This window comes from Andrena cerasifolii, chromosome 6, assembly GCF_050908995.1.
Source record: "Andrena cerasifolii isolate SP2316 chromosome 6, iyAndCera1_principal, whole genome shotgun sequence".
Taxonomy (NCBI): domain Eukaryota; kingdom Metazoa; phylum Arthropoda; class Insecta; order Hymenoptera; family Andrenidae; genus Andrena; species Andrena cerasifolii.
Genome location: NC_135123.1, coordinates 8,849,333 through 8,870,154, shown reverse-complemented (window position 1 = coordinate 8,870,154; position 20,822 = coordinate 8,849,333). Strand labels below are relative to the sequence as shown.

The 20,822-nt window shown below is 49.3% G+C and overlaps 1 protein-coding gene across 4 annotated transcripts in view; it reads right to left on the bottom strand.

Annotated features, from left to right (window-relative positions):
* Nucleotides 1–20,822, bottom strand: part of E75 (ecdysone-induced protein 75) — a 172,283-nt gene that overhangs the window by 59,468 nt on the left and 91,993 nt on the right. The window contains exon 2 of one of the 4 annotated variants that reach the window (XM_076815498.1): nt 12,195–12,236. The exons of 2 other annotated variants lie outside the window; for them this stretch is intronic. In XM_076815498.1, coding sequence (XP_076671613.1) covers nt 12,195–12,236 — 42 coding nt within the window. Of the gene's footprint in view, nt 1–11,400; nt 11,564–12,194; nt 12,237–20,822 lie in introns of those variants that run through there. One more of the 4 variants, XM_076815501.1, reaches the window with a different exon arrangement.

Below are 20,822 nucleotides of genomic sequence, written 5' to 3'. Positions count from 1 at the left end.
AGGATGTCGACGCGAGTAACAGCCTCCGAAAGAGACGCGCAATTCCCCCGTACGTGGCGGGAACGAAACTATTCGACGGTCCTTCCGGCTCCGAGGACCTTGACCAGCACCGTTCACAGACGCTGGCCCGGAATTTTCGACGCCATGCTCGCTCCCCGAGCGAAGAACAACAAGCAGGTTCGTCGACCCCTGCCTCCGCTCGCTCACGGTGTCGCCGGAGGTCGTGCAAAATAATTTGCGAATGGGGATTCTGCGAGGCGAATGGCGATCAGTTGGGCACCGTTCCGGGGATTACTGATACACGGGCGCGGGAAAAAGAGGTCGACGACCTGTTGAATTCGCCTGGGAGGCTCTTATCACTGATCCGTTCGATGGCTTCTCTCCAAGTATGTATCGCGTTTCGATGGGCGAGCCGCGTGGAAGGTCCATTCACTTCCTAACACCGACTCCAGGAGGGAGAGTTCAATATCCATTGGACTTCCTGGCGCATGCAAGGATCAGGACAGGGTATCAGAAGCTACACTGCTAGGGGAGGAGTGAAATGGAGCAGCGGAGTCTACGGAACCTTGCCCGTGGGATTAATCGCGCTTCCTGTTACACGGTGGGCATTCCATCGCGTTCGGACTCGACGATTACAAGTGTCTGAATTCGAATTGCGATGCGGACGTCCCATGTAATGAATAGAACCGCGTGCTACGTCATCAGGAAGATCCTGGTGCCCACTTGTGGAGCCTAACGTTATGACTCAGCCTGCAAACGATCTACGAAACAAGTCCCAATACTCTACTAGCTTCTGAGACCCAACCTGCTCCCACCAAATCCCCGACCTTGCGCTCTCCATATCTAAACACAACCAGGGCACTCGGTCCAGTGATCCTTCGGTCATTAGACAAACTCCGAGAAACGTGAGTGCCAATAGCCAGCCCGCCAAACACCGGCTCTATCGATCACCGAAAGGGGGCCCCAGTCCAGTGACTGGCGCGGTTTCAGGCCGGGTTCACGGTGACAAGAGGAAAGAGGCATATCTAAAGGAAGGGAAAAAAAAACGAGCGTCCTCGGGCTGAAGGTGTCACTGACTCCCGGGTACGTAGGTGATCGACCTCCATAGCCCCCACCTTGCACGCTCCGCTGAGAACCTCCGTCCCTTGCCCTCGCCGCCTCTTCCTCTTTCTCTGCTTGGCACTGTTGCCCCTCTTTCCTTCCAGCCGTCTGCGAGGAACGCGTGCGGCACTGACGTAACGCCGGTTATTCAACCTGGTTGGCTGGCCAGTGACGAAATGCCAATGCCCACGCTCCTCCGCTCCGCGAAAGTTCCTTTTTCGCTGGGATTATCGCCCGCCATTGTTCGCTGCGAGAAAATCGAATCCGTCGACAGAGTCGGCCTTTGGCGAGCTGCTGGGCGCAGGAGGGTTTGGGGAAGGTTTTGGGTTCACTCGGGAAGTTCATCTGTGTTGTAAGTTTGCGGTATTGGGGAGGATGATTGAATGTTAATCGAGGGGGTGGATAGTTTCTGAGGATATCCTGCCTTAAGAATTACTCAGGCAGGAGGCACTCTTTTAAAGATTAAGGGGGTGTTCTACCCAAAAATTCTATTTTTATTTTTGTTTGATTTTCAAATGTTTTAGGGTTTCGAAAATATGTCTCTAAAATATTAAGGTGAAATTCGAAAAACTCACAGGGTTATAGGGGTTTAAGTATGACTATGACTGCCAGCAGAGAAGAGAGAGCTGCCCAACGTGATTTTTTTGAAGCTCAGGAAGGTCTCCTCTACGGTCCTGGTATACCAGATTAGGGATAAGTTGCAGAAATTAGTTGTTGTCTACCGCAACTTCAGTCGTATAGGTCGTACTGCATGAAAAACTTTAAACGCGTTTTTCTCGAAACAATTTTTTTAGATCGGGCGCACATTTTTCTCAAAAACTACTGGACCGATTCAGCTAAAATTTGACACACATTCAAAGTGAAGGTGTACCTATAGCCGGAGCTAGAATTATATCAATAGTTTTAATACAACCTTCCCCACACCTTGTTTTAGCTCAAGAAAAGTCGAAAAAATCGAATATAAATTTTTAAACAGCTGTGATTTCGCTAACAATGTCCGGAATTGGTTACATCTAGTTCGGGCGATAACTACACTCATATAGATTAAAAAAATCTTTGGTACTTTCGTTTCGGATCACTAGGACGGCCGCAATTCGTGCGCCCGATGGGGCCGGTTTTCGATGACACGACCTGCGCTTCGGCGTGTAACTTGTATAAATTTCAATATAATGCATTCCAAAAATTTGTGTTGATAGTTCAAACACTACTAAATATGTGTGCGAAACCCCTGCCCTGTAGGTGCGATAGGTTTTCCAGAATTAATTTTCAAATATCACCTTCAAAAACGAGTGTCTAGACTAGAATACCCCCTTAAGAGGTTTTGCAACGAGAGAAACTGCGGAGGACAGTTTTAGTATAATTAGAATATTCTGGGGTGTACTATATGTGCATCTTATGTTGCTTAAGGGCGTGGTTGTCAAGGAGATGTCATGAATCTGAGTTAAGAGGGTATCAATGGTTACTTGAAATTTTCCAGAGTATATCTCCATTTGTTATAAAATGCTCGATACACCTGGTTTGTGTAGACTCGCAGAGAGCTCGAAGTGACGTAAGAACGGTTAGACAGCCTGGGCAGAGGTTGGTTTCAGTGAAGGAAGGGAGAAAGTCTCGGGGATCGGCCTCGCCGTCTAACTCGAATCTAACGCGACAGATGCGGAGGGGGCCAAGAGGTAAGGGGGTCAGCCTAAATCCACCGGGGCCTAGCCTGCGCCGTCAATGAAAGTGTTTACTGTTTACAGACGTTACTTTCGGGCTTTGCCACCGCGTCACCGTGGCCCCGTTAGCGTTAGACAGGAATCTAGTCGAAAAATGCATCTCCTTCCTTTGCAACATCGTCGCTAGTGTTCCTTCTCGAGAAATTTTCTACATGCTTATTTCTTATTTCTCAAGAAATACTATTTTTCTCGAGAAACTTAAGTTTACGAAAATTATTATAAATTTCATTTATTTTCGGAATTGAATTTTCAGTCAGTTCAAATTGTATATTACTAGTTAATCGCGAACGTATAGATACATCTACAATTTATAATAAATCTTATTAGTAGCATTAGAACCTATATGAATTACAATAGAAAATCTCAGTAGAGAAGATTCGACATTATTGACTGGTGAAGGTGCTCGTAAATTGTTATTTAACAATTTAGAAAAATGGTACACCTACTGAATTAAGTAACGAGTTTCATGTGGCTATTAAAGAAAAAATATCGAGAAATCAGGAACACTAATCGTCGCCTACTATACTGTGTCTTGCTTTCCAATTCACGTTGGAAGAATTACAAATACCGTATTAACGAAAATAAAAAATTTTAACGAGGCTATGTCTCTGTTAGTATCTCAGCATTCACTTAAAATAAAGTAGAAGTAGCTTGGAATAAACTAAAGAGATGGGAGATACCCTCCCAAATTTCGATTCCAAAAGACTCCAACCAGATATCCAAAGAATCCAACACAAGTTGCTCGCAGGTTCCTCCTCTTACGCATCAATTCCGTTCAAATCTCCACGCGGCGCGTCCACGCTTCACCCTTCGCCGCGCTCTGGAATCCCCCAGAAGCCTCGAAACGATCGATGGATTTCAGGTGACGATACCAGGTGGACAGACGGCGATCGTCCGAGCTCGTGGCGATTCGGTCGGTGACGCAACCGAGCCGCGGGAACTACGACCGCTCGGGAGGTCCTGGCCACGCGTGTCCAGTATTCCGTTAGCTCGTAGGATCCTGCCGATGTGTACGCGTCAAGGATACGCGCGGGGCACGAGAGGGCAAAAGCCGGCGACAAGCTGCGCGCGGTGAGTGACCTATAGCTCCTCTCATCCCTGCCCGCCGCGAGCATTCCGTGTCAACGCACCCGGGTCCCACGAGCCACCGCGCGTCCTCGTGCGCGAGCACGTGCGCGAGCAACGTCCTCGCGAAAATGGGACCGGTTCTGGGACCGCCCAGCGGGCCCAAAGCCCCTCGAAAAGCCCCCCTCTCCCCAGGAGCGGGGTGGCGCGCGTGCCTCCGCGCCTCCACTCTCTCTCTGACGATCTCTTGCCTACATAATCGTGACGTAACCCCCTCGACTCTGCGACTCCACGGGGAAATCGGAGAAATTTCGTGGACCATTTCGCGAGCTGCCCAAGCGAGTGGGGAATGATGGGCGCCGGGGAATGGGTTGGAAGGGGCTGCGTGGGTATATCTACTGGACGGTGCTCTTCGGAGGTAATTGTTTTTACCGATGATTAGGGTAACGGTGAATCCGCCAGCGAGATCACCGAGGATGATTGGAGAGTTGATCTGCGCAGTCGGGGGGTTTATGTCCGTTTCATAGGGTTTCTGTGTTTTAATGGGGAGCACGTTGTAATTTAATTCTATCTTTTTATCAGACTTTCCATCCCAATTGTGGCGTGGCAATACCGTTTCTGTGATATAAATTCGAAGATATCTAATAACCTGATGGTACGTATAATGAAATATGCTTTTAAGATAGACTCCTGATTCTTCAGTTGATTTAATATTGTATGTAATATTCTATATGTTACTGTATGAAGAAATTTGGATTCATTAGCGGCGTGTGCTAACCTAAATATGACTGTTCGTCAAGGTTTAAACTAATGGTGCATGTAAACTTTGATGATACAAAAACAAGTGGTGGATAACATTGTACATGCGACTGAGTAAGAAATACGTTAGATTCGCTTTTTACGTCAACAAAGAGTTGCAGAATTCTTTTGAAATTAGAAGCTGAGATTAGTCACACATCACTGTGCAAAGAAACTGAATAAATGAAATTATCTACAGCATTTTTCCACACTTGTTTCCACAAACGTGTTTCAACATTTCACCCGACACATATGCTCGTGTATCTGATCTGTCACTGAATACGAGCCAAGTAAATCAATCTCGTTTCACATGCCTCTCTTACTAATCAAAATTCACCTGCACGTATCCTCAGAAATCAGTGATTAATTCCAAAACTTAGAGATCCACGTTCGTATTATTATTAAGGAAATCGCTTCAGTCCCGATGCAATCTTACCAAAACCTTATATCACCCCAGGGGCGATTCAAATTACCCAGGGAATAAAGAGCGCCCAAGACAAGTCGCAGATTAAACGATTAATTAAAGGACGATCGTCGTACGCGTTTACGGATCACACGCGTCGATCGTGGCTCGCGTCCCGCCAAAACAACCGCGCGAAAACGGGAGCTCGGCGAACGAAACCAGGAAACAAGGCGGCCACAAAGTGGAACGTAAACGAGTCGGGGCCAACGACCGGGCCCCGTTCGTCACCAAGCGACCTGAAATTTCATTAGGGGCGTCGTAGCCATTGCGCAAGCGATTAGGATCGTCACGGTGTTTACCGACATCAGCTCGACAACGGGACAAAGGTCTACGATCATTCATCGCGTACCGGTCCCTCCACGGGCCCAAGTGGAAATTTTCCAAACAGTCGAGCCACTAGCTGACGCTATATCCACCGCCGAACGGGGGTCGCCACATCCGCCGCCCTTTGGAAAATTACCAAAATCGAGACTCCCGTTCCTCGACGAAGGGAGGCGCGCCGCAGGAGCAGAAAGCAGGCGGGAGGAAACGATTAATCACGGCTGGTTGCGGCAATCCTGGATGTCCAACGGGGATCGTGGGACGATACCATTCGCGGCGAGCTTGCTAGTAGATCGTGGATGTAGAAACGAGGCAGATTCGACGGGAACAGATAGGTGGAGGATCGAAAATAATCCTGGTTTCGCAAGCCGTCTCGGTCCAGCGCGGACAGCAAGGCCACCGAGGGTCGTAGGCATCGCTCGATCGCGGCCTATTTGCTGGGATCTACTAGAGTACCTACGCTCTTTCTTATCGAAATGTATCCCGCAATCGTTCACTTTGAGGAGCTTCCCTTCTCCGTTAAATCTTTTCCGATTCTTCATTACGCAGGTAATTTGGAATCGTGGCTCTGCTCGCTGCTGAAGTCACACTCGGACCTCTATCCATTTCCACCGGCTGGTCCAAGTGATCAGATAATCCTATCAAAAAGATTCGACGTCGATCGGAGAATCGAGCGAAGCGGAGAATTCAAGACGAATCCAATTCAGCCTCAGACCTTGGCGCGCGTCCTCGGTTGCCCCGTTTTTCCACGGCCGCCGTTAACAGTCCACTTCTTTGTTACAGATTTACGTATCACGTCAGTGACTCACGTACCGTAATGATTAAATAACTGGCGCGCAATTTCTTAATCGTTACACATATCGATACGTCAGCAGAGATTGCGGTCAAGCCGCTTGCGGTCGCAGGTGGAACGCGTTCTTGTATAATTACGACATCCTTGCAACCTTCCCCAATTTCCCTGCATAATCTAATCTCCCCCCCCCTCGGCTCCCCAGCTTACATAAACCTTCACACCCCCGGGGCCCACAAGGATCCATTAACCACCGCAACGCGCACTTTCACCCGTGGCTCGGGCTGCCCACTGTCCCCCAACCGCGAAACGGCACCACCTTTCCATCTTTCCCGGCTCCTAGCTCGTCAAGATCACTCGCCAGCCCAGAAGACGTCCCAGAGCCACCGTCCACTTGGCTGCGGAGGAAAGGAGAGGATCGTGGAGGCTGGATAATCGCCGAGGTCCCCTTCGAATGGTTCGAATGGCGCTAAAGAGTCGGTAACAGGAATTTCGTCACGACGGTTGCCGCGAGTCGGCCGCTTTTACGATATCCAGCGTGGCGTTGAGCAACGTCAAACGGGCCCCAGGCCGTCCTGGATGTCGGACGGTAACCCCAGCCGAATCAAGGCCGTCGAACGACCGACAGCTCTTACTTTCACGCGTTAGAGACGCCGCTTGTGCACGCTTGTATCAGAGGCGGAACGTTCGGGGCCCTCGGCGTCTGCCTCTCGCGGCCCACGCGCGCGGAGCACATCCATAGGCCCGTGGCGAAGTTTCTGGAAGATTTAGGGCGACTGGTGACCGAGTCACTGGGGCCTTTGGATGCGTGGCTTGCTGCGGTGTACGGATGTAAAAGTTAGAAGTCTGTGGTGGACCCATTTCTAAGGGCCTCGAAGTATACACCGACGTCCGGACTGTGTGCCATCTACTTCCCAGGATTCTTGACTTATCGATAAAGGGCCCCATTAACTTTGCTCCTCCCTCTACTTTCATGGTATCGCTATATCTCAGCAAGGCACCGAGCGAAGACGTCAGAGTTAACATATTTCAACCATCGAGATAAGCCACTTGAAGTAGTAGATTCGATAATTGGTTCAAGGTGGTGAGACAAATCGAAGAAGCGTCCACTTGTAGACGGTGTTCCTGGTTGCGTGTTCGTGCAATCCTCAACGGGATGAATGAGAACAGAGGCAGATAGGCTCCTTACGACCCTACGAGAGGCTCTGTTGTTTACGTTCCCACGACTCTTTTTGCGTCGAGTGTCCCGCAGCTCGAAACGTATTTGCTTTAACGCACGGTGGGCTTGACCCACTTCTCTATTCGCTGACCAAGCATGTGGCGGATGAGAAATAGGGTAGTGGGTCAGATCGTTCAGACGTTAACGTAAACACGTATCGAGCGCCGGGACAATCAGCATGAAAAAACGCGTGGGAAATGGAGGCAAGGCCCTCCGAGGGTCGGATGCATTGTCTGTCTCACTTTTTACTCCCAACTATTCCCATTCAGAAGTGCGAGGAATGGGGCACCGTAAATGTGTCCTCTCAAATCAGAGCCGCATTTCTTTTTATTAGATTTTCGCTAAGTATAGTGGACTTAATTCGAGAACGTTTTAACCGAATAGCTTAGGAATTCTTGAAGAAGATCGATAGAGCAGCAGGATTACTCTAATCGAAATAAAATTATACTCTCCTTTTATTCTTCTGATCCGTTCAATTCGCGTTGGAGAATCTGAGAAATGCTGGTAAACTCAATTGGAGCACAAAGGGAACTAACAAGTAGTCAAACACTTGCTCAGAATGTACGAAGAACGATTCTATGATTAGTAGAGGAACCAGCTACGTTTAAGATACTTCCAAAGTCCCAATTAACGCACAGACTCCCCCAGCAGTTGAAAAAATCACGGAGATCGAGTTTCCCTGGAGCCAGAACGACCCACTGAGCCACTGAACCGTCCATCGCGAGGAGTCGCGATATGACATAACTCGCGGCGGATGAGTCAGCGCGAGAGTCGGTACGCGATGGGAATTTCGAGGTGGGAGAGAAAGAAGACGTTGGGAGAAAGAAATGTCGTCGGGAACGGCGACGAGGTCAGACCTGCTTTCTCCGTGGAGGAGCAAGCAGCAGCAGCAGCAGCAGCAGGTAGCTGTGATCGAGAGTAAAAGCTGCGGAGGTGAGAGAACCAGGGAGAGAAAGAGAGAGAGGGAGCGGGCGAGAAGACAACGACAGGGAGAAAGGTGAAAGCACTCTCACCTTGCTTCGTAGCCACCACAGAAGAATCTTTTCGGTTTTTACGCCGTGGCTCTCCTCTCGCGTGGAATACGGATTCGCCTGACGCCTCGGGGACTCCGTCCCAGTTATATGTGTCCGCTTGTTGCATCAGCGTCCCGACGCGATTCATTATCCTGATCGAAAGCCTGCGCGTGCACGTGTCTGCGCGTCACGCGTTCGAGGCTCTCTCAATTTCTCCATTCAAGGGATCTTTCCTCCCTTCGTTATTCCACCCGATATTCAGCACTTCTCAGGCTTGCCAGGGGAATAGTTCATCCTCGATGTGTAACACACCTACCGTGGAGATAATCCGCCCGTTTCAGAAGATTCCTTTCTGCCTGTCTCGTTCTTCAAATCCCCCACTTGTATAAAAGAAGGCTCCGCTGGCAGAATTGTCAGGGGACCGTCGAAACGATGCCCCGAGTATCGCGTCACCGCGCAACGAGTCACCGCGATAACAGAGTTCCGGAAGTCGCGTCATTTCGGGGCACGTTATGTGGGACGCGGGGCAACGAGTCTCGAATAGCGCAGCAGGCGAAGGGATAAAGAGACCTCGATAGCGGGCGTAGACCTCGCGAACGGTTGTGTTGCGTGGTCATAGAACAACGGCCCTGAGCCTTTGTCAGGCATTGCGAAACACAAGAGGCAGGCGGCCGCCGGTGCACGCTCGGCATCTATTATTACGTGATTTTTTCGGTTCCGACGGGCTCAGGGCCGCGGCGAGTGTAGCCTTCCATCGGGATCAGGTGTCCGGCTCGCGCCTACACGCCTCGGCGGCTCGATTAAAATGGGATTAAACGGCGAGAGGCATAGCGATCTACGGCAATATTGCGCGAGCAAGGTGTCGGGACGGTCCTCGAGCAACTTGGAGGAGGAAAGTACCGGGGCCTCGATTAGAAAGAAGATACGCGGTACCTACTACCGCGGTTAATTCGCGAATATCTGGAATCTTTTGCTGCGAAACGGGGAACAAGCAAATCTGGTGGATGACTTGATGATTGCCGTTGTAGTTAAGGAGTCGAGAGGTCGAAGCACTTATTACGGAACGAGTTGGAGGCGAAGTATAGAACCGACGTGCCGAGCATCGCCGTCGCTCAACAGGACCCTCGACGCTTGGCTCCTGACAGATAAATGCTTTTATGTAATGCTGCCAGGGCTCTAGTCTGGATAAAGAGAAGTAAACCGTTGCGTAATGACCCCGTTGTGCGTTTCGGCCAGGCCGTGTTGGGAAATCCATCGTGCCGTTAAAAATGTGGGCCATCGGCACATTCTTGTTCCACGAAAACAAACCGCGACGCAAGAACGAGCACGTCACACTACGACCTATTTGCCTCCATCGTTCGCGATTTCTCCATTGTCATCCGTAGATTTTCACTCGGCTGGGCGCTACTCGCCAATCTACTCGCCAAGATCGACTTATCAGCTAAAGAAAAGATAGCGGAACTTGTGCATTACTCTTAGAACTCGATCACAGTCGAATGCGAAGAAGGCTTCCTCGTGGAGGACTGGTTTACATAAACTATATAGGCAGCTAAAGAATCCTTAATTCTCAGTTCTCCAGCTAGCTAAACACCCAAAGTATGCAGCTACCTACTTCTTTACGAGATATCCCTCATCCTAACGAGAACACCATTTCCCTAATCCCTAATTAGATGAACTTCGCCCGAGTACCCAAGCTACCCAAGTGCTGAAAGCCGAAAACACTGAAGTACCTTCGGGGATTAATTCGTGCGCCGCCGTAAGCTCGCCTTAAACGTTACAGAGTCGCCATAAACGGGTCCCAAAAGTCTACTTCGAGCGTCCCAATAGAAGGGCCCCTGTGGAGCTAGGGACGTTGCGCTGGTCACGGGTCATTTTCCTGTGCGAACGCGGCTGAACTTGAGAAAATCACCGCGGGACACTACGGCCAGTGAATCGAGAACGATCCCAGCGCCATCGGGCAGTGGTTTCTCGAAGTTGTTAGGCAGGTACGCATCGGTTCGCGGGCGCTAGGTGGCAGGTAGGCTGGCCATGGTAGCGGGCAATGTCAATGTCAATGAGCACGTGAGCCCTGCTCGCGGAAAAATCGATACGCCTCAGTGTCAAAGCTTTCCCCGGCGAAAAGGGGGTAGCTGCATATGCGAAACGATCCCGGGAATATCCAAGGGATCGCCAACCAAGCGAGAAAATTTATTTACATCATCGCAGCTTCCTCCTTCAGTCCCCAACGCGTCTACCAGCTTCGTCGCAAATAGACGATGCTACATCGTCGTTGCGTTAACTATTCTTTGGATGCTGTTGCAATACTATTTTCATAGAGATGTACCGAGACTGGCTAAGCTATTCTAAGTATCCTAAAGTGATGGTTAAACGAGCAAGAGAGAAATGATGCTGATCAACAAAGATTCTTTACACGCGCAATAACACTGACTCCTGCAATCTATACCTATGTATAGATATATAATCTATATCTATGTGTGTGGGGTAGGCTTTGGTGTATATTGCAAACGGTATAGATTGCAGGAGTCAGTGTTATTGCGCGTGTAAAGAATCTTTGTTGATCAGCATCACTTCTCTCTTGATATATATATATCTGTCCATTTTCCCTCGACCCTGCGCGGAACAAGATTCAACGACGAAACTAACTCCCAAGCACCACGGAATAATCTCGAATCCCGCATCAAATACACCCTGTCGCACCCTGGTCACCTATCCATTCCCTCCGCCTTGGAAAAATAAACAGACCCACCCACTCCATCCATTGTTTCCCAAAATCATCATCTCGTTTCCCGTTCGACCATCCCGTTCCCTAATTAACACCCTACTCTGTAACCGAAGGTCAGCTTCGAACCCCTGAGGCGTCAATCCCAGGGAGAAATGACACAGAGGTATCGTCGATAAGAGAAAGAATGACGAACCTTTGGCATGCTGACGACGCCTGTCGGGACTCTGCGTCTCGGTGATCGAGATGGTCGCCTCGCAGACGTCTATGGGGTAAAGGCCTCCCGCGGGGTTCATGGTGTGATCAGAGGTCTCTCTGTCGCCCGGATCATCGCACGCCACGATCGCTGACATACCAGCGCTAATGACAACGTGTCGGACACTGTTGGCGGCTGGTGGTAGGCAGCGCGTACTCGGGGGTTGATGTCCATGAATGGGGGAGGGGGGCGGGCGGGTTGGGCCGGGGATGGGGCGAGCGGCTGTTTGCGCAAGCGTCGGCATACCCACGCGATTCTGCCTGTTCTAAGTGACCCTTCTCGGCTCTATATACCATACGTGTGCTCTTTTGTGCCCGCTTCCTGCGTAGGACTGATGACGCACGGTCTCTGTTTTCCGAAGCATTTTTATGATCCGACCGAGGGCGAAACGCAGGTAGCAAGGGACCAACGGATGGCTAAGAGTATCCTAATCGCCGGGAGCGAGTCCCACGCGCTGATATGGGCAAGCTACACTGTCCATCGCAATTGGGAAAGATCCTGCGATTGCTACCAGCCAGATACCCTGGCTGGCGTTAACTTTCTCTTTCGCAACTAAGCTGGCTTTCCGAACTAACGCGGAGTTTCATTGATCTTTAATTGCTCGCAAAAAGCTTCGACGTGGGGCTTGACTTTGACACAACGATCGTCTATTTATACGACGGCCCGGCGCTGGCTGGCTTTGCGCGAGATTCGCGTCAATCGTTTAATCTGTGATTAATCCAGAGATTACTTACGGCTCGCGCAGTTGCACGGCAGGGAGACGAAGCTCGACTTACCTGTAACAGAGAAACGTTATGTCACGGTTAGTAATGGCAAACGACACGTTAATGGGCGAACAATTTTGTGGTGCCAATGATAAACGGCAGAGTCGCGCGAATCTTTATCGCGATTTTATGGGAGAAGCTTCATCTACCGTCGAACGCGCGCCACCTTTGCTTTCGGTATTCCCGTTTCGCTGTCACCGCCGCAGAATTCGGCATCGGGCTTTTATATTCGCGCGTTCAAGTGGAGCACACCGCGCCGATCCACCCAAGAATAGCTACCATATAGAAGGGAATTTAGAGATAACGCGGGCTGCTTTGACAATTTCCTCTTCATCCGACGAAAATAGAAGCATTGCGCTCTCGCAGAGCTTACGTATTCTGGGCAACTTCTATTCTTTTGGTGTACCCTCTTTCTAGCCCAACTTCCACTTTGACTATACGACTTGAGAAAAGATAATACATTCTCAACGATTTACTGTCGACTACTGAGCAGGTACAAATGACTTCAGAATGATTAAACCATCCCCATAGTAGCTGCTTACAGCGAAAGGCTTAAGCCATTCGTTCCGCAAATAAAACGAAACTTCTTCGCGAAACCATAAACGTTTATTCCACCCGTAATGAAGCTACAAGTTCTGCTACCCTGTCGGTCGGAATTTTAACAGGCCCCATTATGAAATTAAGTATATAACTGCAGACAAGGGGTATTAGACAGTTAAAGGGACTCCTTTCGTGGAAGCACCCTTGTACCTGACCCTTTGCCTCCGCAGGTAGCCGGCGAACCCCCACCTCGCTTTTGTGAAGGGATTACAATGGGAATTCGAAGAGCCCGCCACAATCCAGCCGCCCGAAATTGGTCCTCCTGGTATCTATTAACCGATAACGTTATCAGGAGGAATTCACGCATCTCGATACCGACCCACGAGTCGCGAATTTCCTGTCGTACCGACTCGCGCCACGGGATTCGCGAAAGGACAGTGGCGCCTCGCGACGGATCGCGCCTGAACCATTTCGCGATTTCTCGCTCGCGTGCAAGGGCGCCCGCGAGTTTGTGGCCCCTTGTGTACTTACGCTTATGACTCCCCACATTTTTCTTTCTCTTTAACTTCGCGTTACTTGGTTCTAACGCAGTTTCCGTCGACTTGGACGTAAGCTTAAATCACTTCCACGCCAAGAGTTCACTGAGGACGAGGGCGACGAGGAACATACCTGCTTGTGGTTCTGAGTTGTCCCTTTTACCTAATACCAACCCACAGTATGAAAGAAAGTCGGTTCAATGATATTGCAAGTCGCACAGAGCTCTAGTTCGAAGGACTTCGAATCGCTCCGTTTCCCAAGTCCACCCGAACTGACCTAAACCGAAGCCCGGCTTCCACCCTAGTTGCGCTGCTCTAGCACAAACGTTTCGTACGAAAGTTACCTCGAGTCAAGTCCATATCGCCAACTCCTTGAGAGCTCCAGAACTTAGCCCTCGAGCTAACAGGAACTTCGAGCTCCAAAGTCCAGCCGAAGTAACCCGAATCGAAACTCCGCGCATCCCGAGATGAACCCTGAAATTCAAGCCCCCACCCTTTCGATACCCACGCGACCATCGATCCTAAAGCGAAACAGAGTCGCTTGAGAGGCACTGGGGCAACGTGTTCTCGAACGGAATAGAATCGGGGGGCGCGCGTACGTGTTGGTGCACCTTGGAAACTCACCTACCCAGCGGGGTCGTTGACCGGGCGCTGAGGAAAGTGGGACGAAGCAAACAGCGCTCGGCGTTAATGCGCGAAGGCCTTGAGAGATCACTGACGCATGCGTCCGCGCGGAAAGATCGAGAAGGACTGGCTTGTGGCTAAACGAGGATGGAGGCTAACACGTAGAGGAGAGAACGAGAGAGAGAGGGCGAGAGACGATTGAACGCGCGTCCTTTCTCTCCGATCGCGCAAGCACGCGCGTGCACCCGACGCCGAACGGGGAAGAATCGCGCCCAGAGGATCCTCGGGGTCTTCCACCATGCTGCACGGGCCCAGATCCCCCCGAGGACACCACCCCCAGATCCTTCGCCGGTCGCCTCTTTAATCGCAGGGTGGACGCGCTAATTTTTAATATCGCCGCCCGAGGAAAAGTGGAGCGGCGAACGACCTCGATTCTCGCTTGCAATTCTTTCTCCCGCCTCACAGTGGGGAAATTTTGCGATTTTATGGCCAAAAACACAAAAATAAAATTTTGAATTTGACGAAATAAATTTAAATGTCAATTGAAGAACTAATGTGAGCATCAAATGCCACCAATTTTACTGTTAAATGTTTTAATACAAAGCTCGTATAGGCTCGAAAATGTTTATGTTCATGTAAGGTTAGACCGATCGCAAAGAATTAATCCAGATTTTCAAGTTGCTTCAAACACTTATATTGTGTTATCCAAAGATCTGAAAATAATTTCAAGGCATGGATTCAATTCCTGGTGGTGCGTAAGATATCTTTTTGCCTTCAAAATAATTATGTTTCGGTTTTTAATAAGTAGTTTATACAAATTTTAAAATACTGTTTTTCGGATAATTTATTTTCTCATATATTAGAACGTAAAAGCGCCGAATTTTATATACTAAAAATAAGTTTCGAGGTTTTCACCACGAAAATCGATATAGTTCTTCAATTGACATTTACAATTATTTCGTCAAATTCAAAATTTTATTATTGTGGTTTTGGCCATAAAATCGCAAAATTCCCCCACTGTGCGTACCTTTTCGCTGCAAGCTTTATCTTGACCCTCTGGCGGGAGAACTTTCAACGACGACGGATCGTGGAGATGCAGATTTCTGAACCAAAATCATCGTATGCGCCACGGCACCTTTCCCGTGAGAATGGCGAACAGCGATTCAACAGAGATTACATGGCCCGCTCCGAAACTCTTAATCCCCGATCGGTCGGGGAATACGAGAACGCTTGGGCCGCCGCGATTGGCAGTGCTCGATTTTGAGGTCGCGTGCACGAATTTCAGATCAAGGAGATCAAAAGTGCGAAGCCGTTACGTCAACGCACGGTTAAATTGGTCGAGAGCGTTGCGGAAACTAACGCGCGCAGGCCTTATGTAAAACGGCAGGCTTACATAAATTTGCTCGTGACGAAACGCCATCGACCGAGGATCGATGCCCTTTTCCCTACTTTGCATGGCCTCGAGGAGCGACATGTGAGATGAGCATGACAGAGCTCGATCGATCCTGACGGCTTCGCTCTAAAATAGAAGTCACGATAGCCCACGAGGTACTTAACGAACTCTCCCAGTACACCTGCTAGGTTAATCCGAGCGGGGGACAAGCTCTAACAGCGACTAATCACTGCGACTATCCTCCGATGGCACGGTCCAGCCGTTTCGCGGAAACAATTCGATTAAGTCGGCCGCGTTTAGAGCGACAGAGGAGACAGCGATGGGGGAGGAGCCAGAAGCGGACGATTCGACAAATGAGCCGGTTAATTGAACCGTTTAAGTCGATTTGATTCGTCGGTTCAGTCGCATCGGGAGAGGCTGACCGGACGACCAGCTAAATTCGATCGCCAGGCATACCGGAAGCGGCGGACGGATCCACGGAGAGGCGATCGGGGGCGCAACGGTGACAACGCGGCTCGGGTGATGTCAATCGGTTGCCTCTCGGAAAGTGAAAGCACGACGGTGGCGTGTTGTAAACTTCATGGTTACAAGGCGCCTCGGGCCGCTGTTCGGTCCCCTTTCACCCTCTCCGCTCTTCGGCGTCGCTGAAAAATATCGACCGATCTAGGCGCACCTCCAACAACGGCCGCGCAATTGGCACGACGGGACAGGTTCTCGGGTCAGTGGAATCTAAGTTCACAGGGGTTGTGTAAATAGTCACTTGGGTGCAGGAAAAAGGGAAGCTTCGAATTGAAATTGTTTACTTTCTGAGACACCTAGTCGTTAACCTAGGTGTTGGAGTTAGTAAATCATTCAACGCCCACGGTATTCCCGAGCCAGTTATGCACCTAATGCGACCCAAGCTCCAGGAAACGTATCAGAGGCGTCAGGTTCCCGTCAGGTGTCTTATCAGGGCGAAAGCATGGCACTTTCGCGCGCGGCAAAGCTGCGGCGCGGTGGAGAATCCAGTGGAAAGTGGCCGGGACAGGGGGCGGATTAAATTCCTTCGACGGGTGCCATTTAACGGAACGGTCGGTGCATCGTGTGCAGCGCTGCGCAGCACGCAATCGCGACGGCCGTTACGCAAGGGGACGGAAGGCGAAACGAGTGCACGAATCGAGGGTGTGCGAGTTACACACGAGCGCGAAATGGCAGATCGATCGGCGGATAAGAGGTGGCCAGCCGCGAATAGAGAAAGCCCTCCGACGCGCCGTTTACTCTTTTCCCCCCTTTTATTTCTCCGTCCGGCCGCTTCTATTCCCGGCCGGGTCGAAGACCCTCGGCGGCGCGTTAATGAAATAGTTGCATAATGCACTCTTGATGAAACTCTAGCGCGTCTGAGCTGATCCCACTAGCCGAACGCACGCGCATGCCCCGATTGTGCAAAGTGAAAACTGCACTCGCCCAGGCCTCCCGCTGCATATCAACGAGCCGACCGCGGAATCGTCTTCTCCCTTCCAGCCCCCTCGTCCGCGGGGACCGTGGGACTTTTACTTTCTTCCTTGGACGTTTGACAATTTCCCTCGACCCCGCTGCTCCCGGAGCAGCTCCGAAAGGGGAGGGTTACGATCGGATCTACTCGTCGAGTAAAATGTTTAGGCGAGCATGGACGACGCTAACAGAATTCGCCCTCTCCCCTGCCTCGATGAAATTACTTTTACTACCTCCGGGAGGAGCGTGCTGGGGTGAAATTGACGTGGAATGGACGAAAGTTGGGGAAAGTTGCGTGGCCGTGGAAAAATAATCGGCAGCCAGGAGGGAATCGAGACGGAACGAGCAACAGCCCCGCAAACTCCACGATACCCGAATTACCCGCCGGTCCGTTTCACGCGTGTTCTAATTCGCTCGAAATCGATGTTACGGGCAACGCATAAACAGGACCACCAGGACGAACGGGAGTGTGCGCTAGTGACGGAGGAAGGGTGGGAGGGCGGGAAGGGGGTTGCTACGTGGGATCTGTGCCGCGGTTGACTGGGTTAGGGATCGCGGGGAGTTCGTTGGCCTGGCGACCCGATACCACCGACCCCGGGGATTTCTAGGGTCGAACGAGCGGAAGGGGGAGAGGGAAGAGGGATGTGGTATCTTTATTACACTCCGAGATATCTGTCTTGTAAAGCCGGGAAATTTAATATAAGCCGATTTCCCCGTTACTTCTATCTCCGCGATTCCGAGCAAGCCCTAGGAGAGTCGGGATATTCTGCTCGTGATTTTTCCATTACCGGATGCAGCGGCGAGAATCGATTTCTGGCTCTAATATCGACGGATCACTGGCTGCAGCCGCTGAAATGAATGCTTTAATTCGACGGACGTGTTTCGTGGAACGATTTCGACAACGTTGCTGCGCAAATAGAAACTGTTTCGCTTCGATATAAGTTTAACGGCGGAAATGGAATTAGGAAGGGAGGTTGGGAAATCAAGGGGCTGATTTCTAGCGGGTCAGCCACGTGTGCCAAAGAGAGCGAGAGCGCGTGGGCGTGAAACGGCACCCCTGGGACGAAGAGGATGACCCTACGCCCCTTTTTTTCAGGGAGGGGAAAGAAAACGTGGCATCGCGGTCTATTCCGAGAGCTAAGAACGCCGTGATTCGTCACTTGAATCGACGCCGAGTGAGTCAGCTTCTCCTGTAACGAGCGCGACGGAAAAGAAGAATCGGAAGCGCGGCTGAATTAGAGCTATTCCACGTCAAAACGAATAGGTGAAGAATATAGTTTCACCGATTCTCTTCAAAATTACAGCATTTGTCGATAACCTTGCAAAAAGAAAGTATACTAAATTTCAACGGCCTATGTGAAATAGTTTTCGAAATATTAATAATGTTAAAGTTTTGAAAATTCAAACAAAATCGGCTGACGCGTCATCACTTAAACTGTAATATCTCGGTCATTTTTAAGGATAATGCAACCGGTCTTGGGTTCATTTTAAAGCTGAAGGAATACTCTCTCAAAACGCATATATAATATTTTGTTTATTGTTAATAAACTTAACGAATCGAATGGTATTTTTTCAAGCCGAACCGTGGGTGGGAACGACGTCAAATCGCGATTTGAAACTTTGACATCGATTACTGTTAAGTTTATTCATAATAAACTAAATATTATATATGCGTTTTGAGAAAGCATTCCTTCAGCTTTAAAATGAACCCAAGACGGTGGCATTATCTTTAAAAATGACCGAGATATTACAGTTTAAGTGATTCGACAGCCGATTTTGTTTGAATTTTCGAAACTTTAAGATTAAATATTTCGAAAACTATTTCACATAGCCCGTTGAAATTTAGTATACTTTGTTTCTGCAAGGTTATCGACAAATGCTGTAATTTTGAAGAGAATCGGTGGAACTAAATTCTTCACCTATCCATTTTGACGTGGAACAGCTCATTAGCGGCGGAAGAGTCATCGGCACCTTAAAATAACACTCGAACTAATTGCAGAGATCCTGCGCGGTGTTTCTCCTCTCTGCATACGTTACGTTAGAGAACCTCGCAGTTTCCTCTCAGAGTCCTTTCCATATCTCTCGTCGCAGAAAACCCTCGGCCGCGATTGCCTCGCAAAAAAATCCCCGACACACCCGCAGAACTCGCAGCATATTGCCGGCGAGAAGAAAAAGCAACGAACGCTCCATTCGCGGGACAAAACTGTTCGCAACTGTTGCGAAAACCATCCCGCCTCCGTAGATCGTTCCGACGACGATATCCCGTTATCCGCCGATCCAACGTTTCAGTTAGAAAAGAAAAGCCATCGACCGCGGTGAAGGGGAGAACGATCGAACCAGTTATCGCCGCTCTAATTAAAGAAGACCGCTGGCTGCGGTTGCGTGCTGTTACCAGCGAAAATATGCAAGCACGGGGGAGAGAAAAAAAGGTGCAATGATCGTGGCACAGTGTCCCGTTGTCGCCGGCCAACTTAGTCACCGTTCACGATTAACCGTTAGCAATGCATTTGCATGTTGCACAAGCGGCTGGCTGGACGAGTAGCGAGCGAGACGCAATGCTGGTCGGCGCGCGAGAGAAAGAGAGAGAGAGAGAAATATCGCGAAACGGTGGCAACGGGGCGATTTCTCGGCCGATCGCGAGGAGTTGGTCGCGGATCGGCGCCTACCGCGTCCTTCGAAGCCGGAATCCAAGCACAAGTGTTGGTTCGCCGACATCGAACGAGGATAATCGTTCCACGATCGCACGTCATTTGCTCCTTTATCCTCCTGCCACCCCGCACCCCCTCGCATCCCCCAACGCCGGGCATTTTTCCGTGTCTCGATTAACGCCTTCGATTAAGGCCTGCGGATTATTGTAATCGACCGAGGACGCGTGAAAGGCGCGGCGAGGGGTTTGAAGTGTTTAAGGGGGTAGTGGACTGTTGGATACGTAAAATCGTTAGTTTCTTTGACGCTAAGTTACTTTGATACGAAACAATCGTTATAGTCGTGCTTTTGACAATCTATTGTGGGCATGTTTGCGAGTATTTACCAAAAATGGAATGGTTGGTATGTATAAAATTGTCGAAGTTATTAATCGTTGAAGATAGTCCTGTACGGCGCGCCGGTGCAGGTGGTGCAAATCGATTCAGGTGAACCAATCATCCGAAAGCAAAATGCTTCGAGTTTTTTCTGTTTCGCAGCGCCAAGTATTTTGAATAAAATGTTTATTCGTATTAAAATATTTGTTTGTATTTATCATTACCTTTATGTACGTGCAGCTCATTTTGATTTCACATCTTTTTTTATTTTATAATTATTATTATCTTCTATTTTTTGTGATTTATTTGATTTCATATACTTGGCGTAATTTTTTTACTTTTCCGAATAAGACTTTCAGAAGCAGTAAAATAAAAAATATTGATTTTCTTAAGCTGAAATAATAGTCCACTACCCCCTTAAACAGGGATGCATCGAGACACTTTGCTTAATAGAAACTTGGAATATTGTAAGAAGAGATGTATACCGAATTATCTTCCGGAGGGAACGTAGTAATAAAAAATGGCCCAATTTTTTATTTGAATAAAAATTCGAATACCGATTAAATTTACAAAAAAAAATGATTCGTCATGTGTCGACTAAAGCTAATAATTCGGGTTATTGAACGAATGACGAATAATTTTCTTTAACCTTTATTCGTTATTCGAAACTCTATACAAATAAAAATTTTGCCCATCTCTGGGAGAAATTCACGAAAATGTGAACCCTGTGTATTCAAACCATGACCTCTTCGCGGTGAAAAAACATATTTCTTACTTATACGTTAGAGGAGAATATACAAGAGGAGAGTCGAAGAAACAAGAGGGTGTAAGGAAAGCAAGGGTGGATTCCAGCCCAGCCAGAGACTCGCGTCGAATTTCTGCAATACCAACTGTCCCGGTTTTCAAGTACTAGTTGGAACAGTATCAGAAGCAAGCGAAACGATAACAGTCGGCGTTAAGCGCCTTGTGATCGCTGTCTGATAACGGTGCATAAATCAGGGTGAACGAACCGCGG